At 41.0% G+C, this 12,895-nt stretch overlaps 1 protein-coding gene across 1 annotated transcript in view; it reads right to left on the minus strand.

Annotated features, from left to right (window-relative positions):
- The window catches only part of RIOK2 (RIO kinase 2), a 72,263-nt gene that overhangs the window by 23,655 nt on the left and 35,713 nt on the right, over nt 1–12,895 (minus strand). The window contains exon 5 of the mRNA XM_082274952.1: nt 3,731–3,819. Within this exon, the coding sequence (XP_082131078.1) occupies nt 3,731–3,819 (89 nt within the window). The remainder of the gene's footprint in view (nt 1–3,730; nt 3,820–12,895) is intronic.

Genomic DNA, 12,895 nt, shown 5'->3' on the forward strand with positions numbered 1-12,895 from the left:
TCCTTTACAGCCAAGGGAGTGGTTTCTATTTGATCTGCAACTACCATGATGCTCAACATGTCATCAGTTATAACACCAGCGATTTGATAGTTTATACGTTTGGTTAAAGCGGAACTTTACGCATAACGACATGATAAAATATAATGTTCTTTAGCAAGGAACATACATTCCACATTAATAATTATGCAACCAAAATGAGTGTGTGCTATTAATTGCCTCCAGCATTGCTCCAGTTTCTTCTTGCTGGAGGCCACCATTATGCTGAAGCCCAGTGCCCCTGAACAGCAGTAAATCATAAAGTCGAAATAAAACCATCGATTTAATGGTTTCAAAAAACAGTTACGTTGCTGGAATGTCGATGTTGCTAATTGTCAACATTTGCTTGTGTCCTCAACCAAACTGAAAAAACACTAAATGGCTGGTGTCATAACTGATCACATGTGCAGCATCATGGCATTGCAGACCAAACAGAAGCAGCTTCCTTGGCTGTAAAGGATAAGAGGGTTTAATTCCGCTTTAAGGCTGTCAGCAGATCAGCCTCTACAAACGAGACAGCGCCTAAAAATGGAGAGCAACTGAGCATGTGCAGAGCAGGGTAAGACCGTGTATTACTGGAATTTAAACAGCCTGAAGTGATGAAGCAGGACTTGTTTTCTGACTAAAGTTCCACTTTAAAGTGGAGTTCCACTCAAAAGTGGAACTTCTGCTTTAAGGCCTCCTGACCCCTGACGTGCCACATTTGGCATGTTATTTGTTTTGGAGCGGGAACCTAGTTTTGACCGGTACCTGCTCCCACTTCTGCTTGGGCCCCCTAGGCGACTCGAGAAGAAGTTCTCCTCTCCTGTCCCTCCGTGCAATCTTCTTGGGACACGTCACATGTCCCAGAAAACTGCCGGTCCACTTGGGACGCGAAGCACGACTCGCGAATGCGCAGTGCGCACCCGGCTACGAAGCCGCAAGCTGTCACAGACGGGTGCCCACAGTAGTGATGCCGGCACTGCGGGGGAAGAGGGAGAGAACCAAGGCTCCCGTCGGCTGCATCGGTGGTCCGTGGGACAGATAAATGTGTGTTTATTAAAAGTCAGCAGCTACACTTTTTTTTGTCCATGTAGTTTGCCTTCATGAAATACAGGCAGTTACACTTCTAATACCAAATGAATGGATATTTGCCAGGTGTCAAACTATCATATCCAGAATCTGAAGAGGCTGTAAAATAAATCCAAACGGACCAGCGCAAGACTGTGATGTATGGATTGAACCTGATGTCACAGCAAGAATATAATAAGAAACAAAAAATTCAATTCATTGTACAAAGCAACCTAATATAGTGCATGTTCGTGAGGCAAACAGACAGCCTATCAAATCATGTTCCCAAGGTCAAGTTCTAGCTAGGCTTCCAAAAAAGCAGTTTATTAACCCATTATGTTTTACTTTCTATTGCTGCTCAGTTTCACGTGAAGTAATAAACCATGAGATTACAAAACCGTCTGGATATAACAGCACTGGGTGCCTACCTGTTACTTCAGACAATATTTAAAACGTTGTTTAAGTTGGTGGCAAGCCTTCTGGTGACACATATCAAGAACAATCATTAAACCTCCTCTGGGACACATTAGGTGAGATAAACAATGGGGTTCTCATTTATTTCATTCCTTAACATATTTACAGATTTTTGGAGGCGCTGGAGGCAATTTAAATCCATCTGGGTAAGAGATCAGTAGATCAGCCTCTTCATTTTATTTTTTTTTTTAAAAGGTACTGTATGTTTGCAATTTATAAATGTATTTATTCAGAGCAAATATATGGCTGCTGGAAATCCAAACGTGAACATTATGGGTAAACATTTACTAATTAATTGGTCTGCATGGTTTACAGCAGCAAGTGTTAACATGGCTCTGAACAAAGACTCTTTTAAAGATTTATCTTTGCAGCTTGTCACTTCATTTTTATTCTTGATTCAATGTGCACCTTTTAACCTCAATTTTCATTTAACTGTACTAATATGACCTTTACATTTAGCTCTGAACAAGTCAAAATGATGACAAAACACTGTTATAGTGACATCATGTGGAAGATGCACAAACTGCAGCAAGACTTAAATGAACAAAAGGAAGTAAAAATAAAATGTATGTACTCTGATAAATTGGTGCAACTATACACCTTTTATGGTCATGAAATTTAAAACACATTTGTTTCTGTACTCTATAAAGTTAAGCAGGAAGCAAATAACAGCAAAACTGCTGATCTGCATGCTTCTAGCTCACAAATAGGTCAGCAACAGATGCCTCAATATAAGTTCTCTGCCCTTTGCTTTATTTTAAAAGCTTAATTTTATCAACACAACCTGTTCATTAAAAAGCAGGATTTACCAAAACGTGGAACTTCACTGCCGGCTTCCCTTACCACGAATGGCAGCGGAAGCACCAGAGAGTCTATGAAAACACTGGCTGGGGGGGGCAGCCATCGCTGGTTTCCAGGACAGTTAAGTCTCCCAATAATAAAAGTCAGCAGCTACTATATGTGTATCTGCTTACTATTAACTTTTGGTAAGGGGGGCGGGACTCTGCTTTCACTGTCAGAAAAAAAAACCAAAAAAAAAAAAAAACCTTGGCTTAGTTTAAATTTTAAAGCTGAAGATGAAAAAAATCAGACATTTATAGCCCTAAGCCTAGTGCACACAGGCCAATTGTCGGGCAGCATTAGGCAGTTCAATAGAAACCTTCCGACATAATTTGGCCCGTGTGTACTGGAGTCGATCTAACAGAAGCCGCCCGGCTTCGGTCGAAGGAGCATGACCGAAAAAGGTCTACCAACCGGCTCCCGATCAGCGCTCTCAGCCATTGGCTCTGGGGGGGCTTCCCCCTGTCAGAACACAATAGAACAGCAGGGAAGATCGTACTAATGTTGGTTAGCACAGCGGCTCTGACCTGAGCGGTTCGTTTTTTTCCATTCAGCCCTGCTGGGTTGAATGAAAAAACTACTACTAGTGCATACTAGGCTTTAGTGAGCTAATGCAATTGTGATGAAAGATGTCCCACATCATGAAGGCAGCTGTGTCCTGGAGAAATCTTAACTACAGGAATGCCCTGCTTTATTCAATTCTCTGAACTTCTGGTGTTGCCAGGGTTAATAACATTGCGTCTTCTGAGGACCCCCTCCTACTCCTCCATTGAGAAACGCACAGAAACTTCACAGAGGCCCCAATGATATTACCCCCCCACAGCACTGTTAAGCTACAGGTGAAGGATGGCTAAACCTGCACTTGACCATCCTTCATTATAAGTAATTTAGTTTACCAAAGCTATGAGATTTTTTGCTTTTTAGCTACACTTTAGCATTGACATCCTGAAGGGCAACCGCATGTTTAATAAATAATTTAAAATAATCCTTCCCCCTCATCACATTTTAGGAGTGTAAACTTGAGATACAGGACGACCTTTGCAATATGCGAGGCCCAGCACTTTTTTTTTTTACATACCTTAGTGTTCTGATTGTTTATTCAACAGCTACATGTGCCTCCCTTGCCAGAAGGCATTATGCCCATCTGTAGGGCATGATCTGGATGGGCATTATGTATGGCCAGTACACAAAACTAAACACATTATCAAGTCCCTTGTAAAGAGCAGCAATCAAAAAAGGGTTAGGAAGTGGTGGAGGGTGTGTAGGCTAGGGGTAAATTATTACAGGTAGATTTTTTTATTGAAGCTTTAAAACAAATGTTATTACTCACAAGGGATAGCCATTTATAAGCTCCATAACAACTGCATGCCTGTTGTAGTCATATGGTTTTGGAACCGGGAATCCTCTGTCGTATAAAGCCTAAAAATAAACCCAATAAAAAAATGTAAATATTTGTAATACAGATTACTACAAACTAAAAGGATATTCAAAGCAATGAACAATGCTAGAACCAAATACTGCTGTTTTTGGGCACCCAGAAGGTGCAGTGTTCTGCCCCATGTTGCCGAAATACACAATGATGGCTGGACAAGTGGTACTCATGTTAATCAAGGGCCATATACACTAAGGGATTAATGTCTCCAACACAGAATTCCTGTGTTCTGGGCATATGTCTCCAACGCATATAGCCCTAAAGGCGAATACCGCTCAGTACAGCATCTGGCATCAAGGCTAGACACTACACCTGTGCCTCCAAAGTGTCCTAAAATGCTGGGATTTGAGGCTCATATATACGTTACGTCAGGACATAAACAAAACAAAAACAGTTAGCCCACTTAAAGTGAATAGCTTTGTTTTTGCTAGAAAAGAGATTTCTGTATCAGTCTGGGTGTCTGCTTGGATTCCAAGGTCTGTCCACATAAAGTAGCGATCACAAGGCAATCCTTTTCTCGGGCTTGGGTTAAGCATACATTTTTTATAATGGAGAACTAAGCAGGAGGGAAAAAAAAATAAAACACCTGCTTTGTTAGCAAGAGTTTCTCTTCATAATAACAAATATATGCTTAACCTAACAAAAAGAAAAGCCAGCTTGCTACCACTAATAACTGAATTTCCCACAATTAATTTGCTACACCCCCTTATATACTAGCATATATAAATACATTCTATTTGTATTTGAGCTAGTTTTATTTTTCAGTTCTTTGTCCTGTGCATGACCTCCGTTTATCACATATTGCCATAACAGTACAGGTGCATTTCATAAAATCAGAATATCAAAAAGTTTTTTTTTCCAGTAATTCAATTACAAAAGTGAAACTCCTATATTTTATATAGATGCGTTACGCACAGAGTGATATATTTCAAGCATTTCTTTCTATTAATTTTGTGGCTTACAGCTAGTAAAAAAACAAAATTCAGTATCAGAAAATTTGAATATTACATAAGACCAATAAAAAAAGGATTTTTAAATACAGAAATGTTGACTTACTGAAAAGTATGTCCATTGTAAAGTATAGTATGCACTCAATACTTGGTCAGGGCTCCTTTTGTATAAATTACTGCATCAATGCAGCGTGGCATAGAGGCGATCAGCCTATGGCACTGCTGAGGTGTTATGGAAGACCAGGTTGCTTTGATGGTGGCTTTCAGCTCATCTGCATTGTTCGGTCTGGTATCTCATCTTTCTCTTGACAATTCCACATGGATTCTCTGTGGGATTTAGGTCAGGCGCGTTTGCTGGCCAATCAAGCCCAGTGATACCATGATGGTTAAACCAGGCATTGGACCTTTTGGCAGTGTGGGCAGGTGCCAAATCCTGCTGGAAAATTAAATCAGCATCTCCATAAAGCTGGTCAGCCGAGGGAACCATGAAGTGCTCTAGAATTTCCTGGTTGAGCGCTGCACTGACTTTGAACTTAATGAAACAAAGTGGATCAACACCAGCAGATGACACGGCTCCTCAAATCATCACGGACTGTGGAAACTTCAAACTGGACCTCATGCAACTTGGATTCTGTGCCTTTTCACAGTTCGTGACAATTTGGGGAGCTATATGGAGATTTCATTTTCCAGCAGGACTTGGCACCTGCCCACATTGCCAAAAAGTACCAATACCTGGTTTAATGATCATGGTATCACTGTGCTTGATTACAGGGATTAGCCCGATCCCGCCAGGAAGCAGACACTGCACTCCGCTAATCACAGGCAGTGAGACATTTCCCGATCCACAGCTGTTCAGTTTGGGAAATGTCTCACTGTCTATGATTAGTGGAGTGCAGTGTCGACTTCCTGGTGGGATCGGGCACGTAGCAACTCAAACACACCTGAGCTCATCTTTACTTGATTGGCCAGCAAACTTTCCTGACCTAAACCCCATAAAGAATCTGTGGAGTATTGTCAAGAGGAAGATGAGACACACCCAACAATAAAGATGAGCTGAAGGCTGCCATCAAAGAAACCTGGGCTTCCATAATACCTCAGCAGTGCCACAAGCGGATCGCCTCCATGCCACACCACATTGATGCAGTAATTCATGCAAAAGGACCCCCGACCAAGTATTGAGTGCATACTATACTGTACACGGACATACTTTTCAGTAAGCCAACATTTCTTTATTAAAAACCCTTTTTTATTTGTATTTTGTAATAGTCTAATTTTCTGAGATACAGAATTTTGGGTTTTCATTAGCTGTAAGCCATGACCAAAATTAAAAGAAAGAAATGCTTGAAATATATCACTCTCTGCGTAACGCATCTATATAAAATACAGTATCTCACAAAAGCGAGCACAACCCCCACATTTTTGTTACTATTTTAATATATCTTTTCATGTGACAACACTGAAGAAATGACACTTTGCTACAATGTAAAGTAGTGAGTGTACAGCTTGTATATCAGTGTCAATTTGCTGTCCCCTCAAAATAATGCAACACAATGCCATTGATGTCTAAACCGCTAACAAAAATGAGTTCACCCCTCAAATTGGGCCCAATTAGCCATTTTCCCTCCCCGGTGTCATGTGACTCGTTAGTGTTTACAAGGTCTAAGGGGGGAATGGGTAGCAGGTGTGTTAAATTTGGTGTTATTGCTCTCACTCTCTCATACTGGTCACTGGAAGTTTTTTTTTATTGAATTGTCCATAAAAAATATACAAGAAAAATCAGAAACATTCAAAATTCGTCTCAATTTATCAAAGATATCTCCCCCCCCCCCCCACTGGGTATCCTTCAACCCACCCTCCTCCCTTTTTACCCTCATTTCCGATATTGTGCTTCATTTCGCCTTCCTCTCCTTTAATTTGGTCTGTTCCTTAGTCTACCCATGCTTCTAAGTATTTGTTTTTTTTTTAAATCTACCCATTTTCTCCATTTATTTGAGAAACACTCACCTTGTTCCTCATCTCTACTTCCCAGATACTCCATGTTGTATATGTGTATTCAATTCTATTAAACCAATCTCTAAGGGTGGGACTTTCTACTACCAACCATTCTTTTGGTATTGCCCCTTTTGCCGCGTTGATCAGGTTTGGAACTAACGTGTTTTTACACTGCTTGTATGGTTTATTTGTTTTTTTGGAATAAGCACGATCATGGGTCCTCCAAGATACAGACTCCTGCAATTTCCCTGACATTGTTGTACCTTCTGCCAATAAACACAAATCTTAGGGAAGTCTCACCAGATAGGATACATCGTTCCTCGCGCATTAAAGCCCCTCCAACACAGTTCTGATTTCTCTGAGTGGTACTTATGTGCTTTTAGCGGCGTTATATACCATCTCGATAGACTTTTATAATTAATTTCAATGGTGTTTACAACTATTGCATAACATTACACGGCTCTCAGTACAATGTTCACTTCATAGTCATTTAAATGTGATCCCATCTCCTTTTCCCAGGTTTCTATGAATGGAGGTCTCCCATCTGTTAGCATTTTGTATATCTGAGATATAGGATGTTTTATTTTTGGTCACTGGAAGTTTAACATGGCACCTCATGGCAAAGAACTCTCTGAGGATCTAAAAAAAAAAAAAAAAAAAGAATTGTTGCTCTACATAAAGATAGCTTAGGCTATAAGAAGATTGCAAAGACCCTGAACCTGAGCTGCAGCACGGTTGCGAAGACCATACAGTGGTTTAACATGACAGGTTCCACTCAGAACAGGCCTCGCCATGGTCAACCAAAGAAGTTGAGTGCATGTGCTCAGCGCCATATCCAGAGGTTGTCTTTGGGAAATAGACGTATGAGTGCTGCCAGCATTGTTGCACAGGTTGAAGAGGTGGTCAGCCTGTCAGTGCTCAGACCATATGCCGCACACTGCATCAAAATTGGTCTGCATGGCGGTCGTCCCAGAAGGAAGCCTCTTTTAAAGACGATGCGCAAGAATGCACGCAAACCGTTTGCTGAAGACAAGCAGACTAAAGGACAAGGATTCCTGGAACCATGTCCTGTGGTCTGATGAGACCAAGATAAACTTATTTGGTTCAGATAGTGTCAAGCGTGTGTCACGGCAAGCGGGTGTCTTGGCAAGCGGGTGAAGAGTACAAAGAAAAGGGTGTCTTGCCCACAGTCAAGCATAATGGTGGGAGTGTCATGGTCTGGGACTGCATGAGGGAGCTACAGTTCATTGAGGGAACCATGAATGCCAACATGTACACTGTCACATACTGAAGCAGAGTATGATCCCCTCTCTTTGGAGACTGGGCCGCAGGGAAGTATTCCTACATAACGATCCCAAACACATCTTCAAGACGATCACTGCCTTGTTAAAAGAAGCTGAGGGTAAAGGTGATGGACTGGCCAAGCATGTCTCCAGACCTAAACCCTATTAAGCATCTGTTGAGCATCCGCAAATGGAAGCTGGAGGAGCGCAAGGTCCCCAACATCCACCAGGAGTGGAAGAGGACTCCAGTGGCAACCTGTGAAGATCTGGTGAACTACATCATGCCCAAGAGAGTTAAGGCAGTCCTGGAAAATAAAGGCAGCCACACAAAATATTGACACTTTGGGCCCAATTTGGACATTTTCACTTAGAGGTGTACTCACTTTTGTTGCCAGTGGTTTAGACATTAATGGCTGTGTGTTAAATTATTTTGAGAGGACAGCAAATTTACAGTTATACAAGCTGTACACTCACTACTTTACATTGAAGCAAAGTGTCATTTCTTCAGTGTTTTCACATGAAAAGATATAATAAAATATTTACAAAAAAAGTGAGGGGCGTACTCATTTTTGTGAGATACCGTATACGAGTTTCACATTTTGAATTAAATTACTGAAATAAATAAACTTTTTGATATTCTAATTTTATGAAATGCACCTGTATATGTAGGTGTTTGGCATTTTGCAGAACAGGGACTTACCAACTACATTTGACACCTTTAGCCAGCTAACATGTAACGCAACATACGTTAAACCAATAAGCCCCGTTTTTATTGCAAAGTTGGCTTGGAGAGTGTTAGTATGTACATTAGTATATTGAGGGTTTAACTAAGAACATCAGCCTTTTAATTCTTCACAACTAGAGCCTGAAGCATTGCTACTAGATACCATTTCCATAGCTATATTTTTTATTGTGAAAATCTCAGCTATATAAAAAAAAAAAAAAAAAAAAAAAAAGAAGAAGGGGGGGGATCTGTGAAAGACATGTCCATTACAAGAATCCTTTTTGCTGTAAGCTGCCCCGTCTGTATGAAATGTACTAGTAAAATGGATTTAAGTTACATATGAACAAACTGGTAAGCGGTGTGTTCTTCAGAAGCCTCACAAGACTCAGAAGCCTCACAAGACTCAATCAGGGTGTGGTTTTAGCCATGGAGACAAAGCCCTCACATGGTCCAACTATTTTGCTGTAAACGTTGCAAAGCCAAATGTTAGAAGTTTAAGGCTCATAATACACCTGGAAGGCACAGGTTCAGGGAACAGCCTGCTCTAAGTAGCCTGTCATAATCAATGACAACCTTAACAATATGGCGGCTGAACACTGTTCCAGCCTGTGACAACTGGGATCGCTTAAGCCATGAAATCAGGGAAAAAAGAAAAACTGCTCCCCACTTACAATGTGATTGAAAAAACAAGCTTTCCTAGCCGCATAAGGCAAAGTGATGTGGTTTCTTCTCTTGACATTTTTTATTTCGGATACAGAAAGAAAGAGTTAATATGCTGTCAAATTATTATTTAGTTTTTGCAATCTGTGCCAAGTTTGGGATATTTGCCTTCACTTTCTGTCCAGCAGACTCAACAGGAAGTGAGAGGATATAATTTCAATGTGAAGGAAATGCCCTCTTAGACAATTTTCCCTATTGGAAGATGTCCACTTTATTCCTGTTCTGGTGGCAATTCAAAATTTTGGATTTGCCCTCACTTTATTTTTGTTGACAATAGTGATCAGACCAATTAGAAAGAGCAAATCTTTGTAGTGGGGAACTAGGAAGTTCTCCATAAAGAAGGCAACATTAGCCTCCAGTTAAAGTGGAGCTTAATTAGTTGTATTTGAACACCACAAAACACTAAATTTTAAATCAAAAGCAAAAATCTCCCATCCATCCTGGTTTCCATGCTTATTTTGTTGAGAAATCGCATTTCTAGTCACAGACATCTTGAGTAAGGGCAGATGATGCATGCAGCATTTACTATCTGGAATCCATCTGCCCTTAAGTCAGACATGCAGGCAGAAGAAATGCTGAGCCGATAAAGCCCCTCCTCCAGATGAAATAAAATGCCCATGAAAACTCCTGGGATGTATAATACCAATTTGGCCTAGGCTAGAAACAAGGAAGCGACTAAAGAAATGTAAACAAAATATATAAATAATAAAAATGTAAAACAAAAAAAATAGAATATAACTTCTTTTCCATTTACTAAAGTTGGTAGCATAAGGATTAAACATAGTTCATATTGACGGACAGAGTAAAGATCCACTTTAAATGCCTGGTTTTATTTTGCCAGAGTTTTGACAATTTTGGTCCCATTTTTGTTTCTTTTCTTTTTAATAGCCCCCATTGCAAGATTTCAAAAGGCAGAGTTAACAGATCCAACCAGCTTCTAATGTCAAAGACAACATGAAATATAACCTTTTTTTTTTAAACCAAGTGCAGTAACTGTGGGAGGACAAGATTCAAATATATGCGCCAGCTTGTAAGGGTCACAACAAAACTGTTGCTTTTTAAACACGAACATGAATAAAATCGAATTGACTTGTGAAGAAAGATATTCTAGCTTTTTTTTCCTGTTCTGACTCTTTGGCAGAGTTCCACTTATCACCTTTTCAGACAAAAAGACCACTATGTCCAAAGCATGCCTGTCTTTAATCAGCAGGAATGGAGTTGATGGATGCATGCAAAGCCAATCATATTTTGGAATTCAAAGCACAAGGATGACATTTTTCTTCGTGGACAGCAGTGGGAATTTTATAAAACTCTTCCAGAGCACGTTTATTTAAATTTGTCCTAATCTTCTCAAAGGCCAAAAAGAAAAATCCACAGAAAGGAACTAAAAGTTTGAGTAATATAGCATCCGCTGATTAAAATGTAATCAAACTATCTCATGTGAGGCTACTGAAAAACCAAGAGGCTGGTTTGAAATTACTGCAGGTTAGAGATTTGCTCTTGTTCCAGAGTACATATTTTCTCATGTTTTTCCCTACCGCAAAGCCGCAATTATTACCTGCCATTAGAATCTCTGCACCAATATTGCACATTCCTGGAGGCCTCTTACCAATGTCCAAAATGAATAACAGAAAATTGAGACCATGTGCAAAATACAAATGATTTTATATGGTTTTATTATTTTGTACTGGATTACCTACCTGGCCAGTTTATAAAACAGTGTTCAGTTTACAACCTGAAATGGATAGATTTATATGAAGAGTAAAGATTAAAAACTCATATGCATTAAAAGTATAACTAAGGTTTAGGTGATCTGAAGCTGGTTTGTTCCAGGATCCAAGATGAGTTTGAAACCCCTCAAAGCTGTGATATATTTTACTATCTTGTGACTGGAGTCACTTTGGGCGGGGAGCCCGTAGAACCCAGGTTTCTTTGGAGAGGTCGAGAAACTCCTTATTTAGCTCCCCAGGCTCCTCTTATGTGTAAGTCACCTTGTGTCTATTAGGGGCACTGGTTGACTGAGAAAATGATGGACAACTACCTAATGGACGCTTAAAGTGTGCTTTGGATTACTTCAAATGGGACAGGAATATTTAACAACAAAATCCTTTAAGTAATCTATGAAGGATTCAAAGATCAGCTCCGGATGGAGGGAGGAGCCTGCTAATGGAGCTGATCCCGACGGCCTGCTGAGTCTCTGAGCCACCGCCCAGAGAGATGTGAGGGAATGCTCTCTCACCTAGCCTCGATGCCTGCCTAGCTGGATCCCGCTGCCCCCCCACCCACCCCGCTACCCGGAGGCCCCGACCCGGTCCTGGTTGCCGACCCCCCCTGAGGCTTGGAGGAGGGAGAACGAGCACCCTGGGTCCCTCCGGGAGACTGGAATCGGCTGTGTATTGGAGAGGTGGCCGCCGAGTGCAGGAGCTGCTGAGAAGCTGGGAGAGCCGGCGTCCAGGATCAGGAGAGAAGGTTTGATTGGAGTGAACACCGTCGAGGGGCCAGTGCTGGAGGGATCCAGTCTGGAGAGACCCAGCAACATTGGATATCGTAATCATCCCCACCATACCACTCTACAAGGGACGCCACAGATTAGCCGAAGGGGACTGGTGAGAGGGGAAACCCCCCAGAATTTTCATATGAACGATATCAAAACAGTCTTTCTTAAAAATACTATCATCATTTTGGAGTGTATAAATTAAGAGCTAATGTGACTGTGATGGAAAAATGGTGTGGGACCCTGCTTGCTTGAGTGCGAGAGAAACCCCCAGAGAGGTTGTACGTTTATTTTTTAACATCAGCTCTTCTTAAAAAGCACTGTCTTATTATCATCTATGAGTATGTAGCTTAATAGAACAGAGGGACTAATCTGAAAAAAGTGCGGGACTATGCTTATTTAAGCGAGAGGGGAAATCCCCTAGAACCCCCCTGCGTTGGATCATAAAATCAACCTTCCTTGAAGCACTGTTAAATTATCACCCAGGAGTATATAGCTTAAAGAGTCAATGAGACTGTTGAGAAAAAATGTGCGGGACTCTGTTTACCAAAGTATGAGGGGAAACCCCTATAGAATTGCACTACATTTGATCTCATTCCTAGTCCTTCGTGAAAGTATCAGTATATTTTCATCTATGAGTTTATAGGTTAATGAGTCAGAGGGATGGTTCTGAAAATTGTGCGGGACGCTGCTTACTTATGGTAGAGGGGGGACCCCCCAGGATTCTATTCCACATGATCTCAATATCAGCCCTCCTTGAAAGTACTGCTGGATTATCTTTCATGAGTGTATAGCTTAAGAATTGTCGGGACTGTTTGGAAAAAATGTGTGGGACTCTGCTTACTTATATAACTTAAGAGCTAATGTGACTGTGATGGAAAAGTGGTGTGGGACCCTGCT

Source organism: Pelophylax lessonae (assembly GCF_965119305.1).
Source record: "Pelophylax lessonae genome assembly, chromosome: 1".
In the NCBI taxonomy this organism is placed as follows: domain Eukaryota; kingdom Metazoa; phylum Chordata; class Amphibia; order Anura; family Ranidae; genus Pelophylax; species Pelophylax lessonae.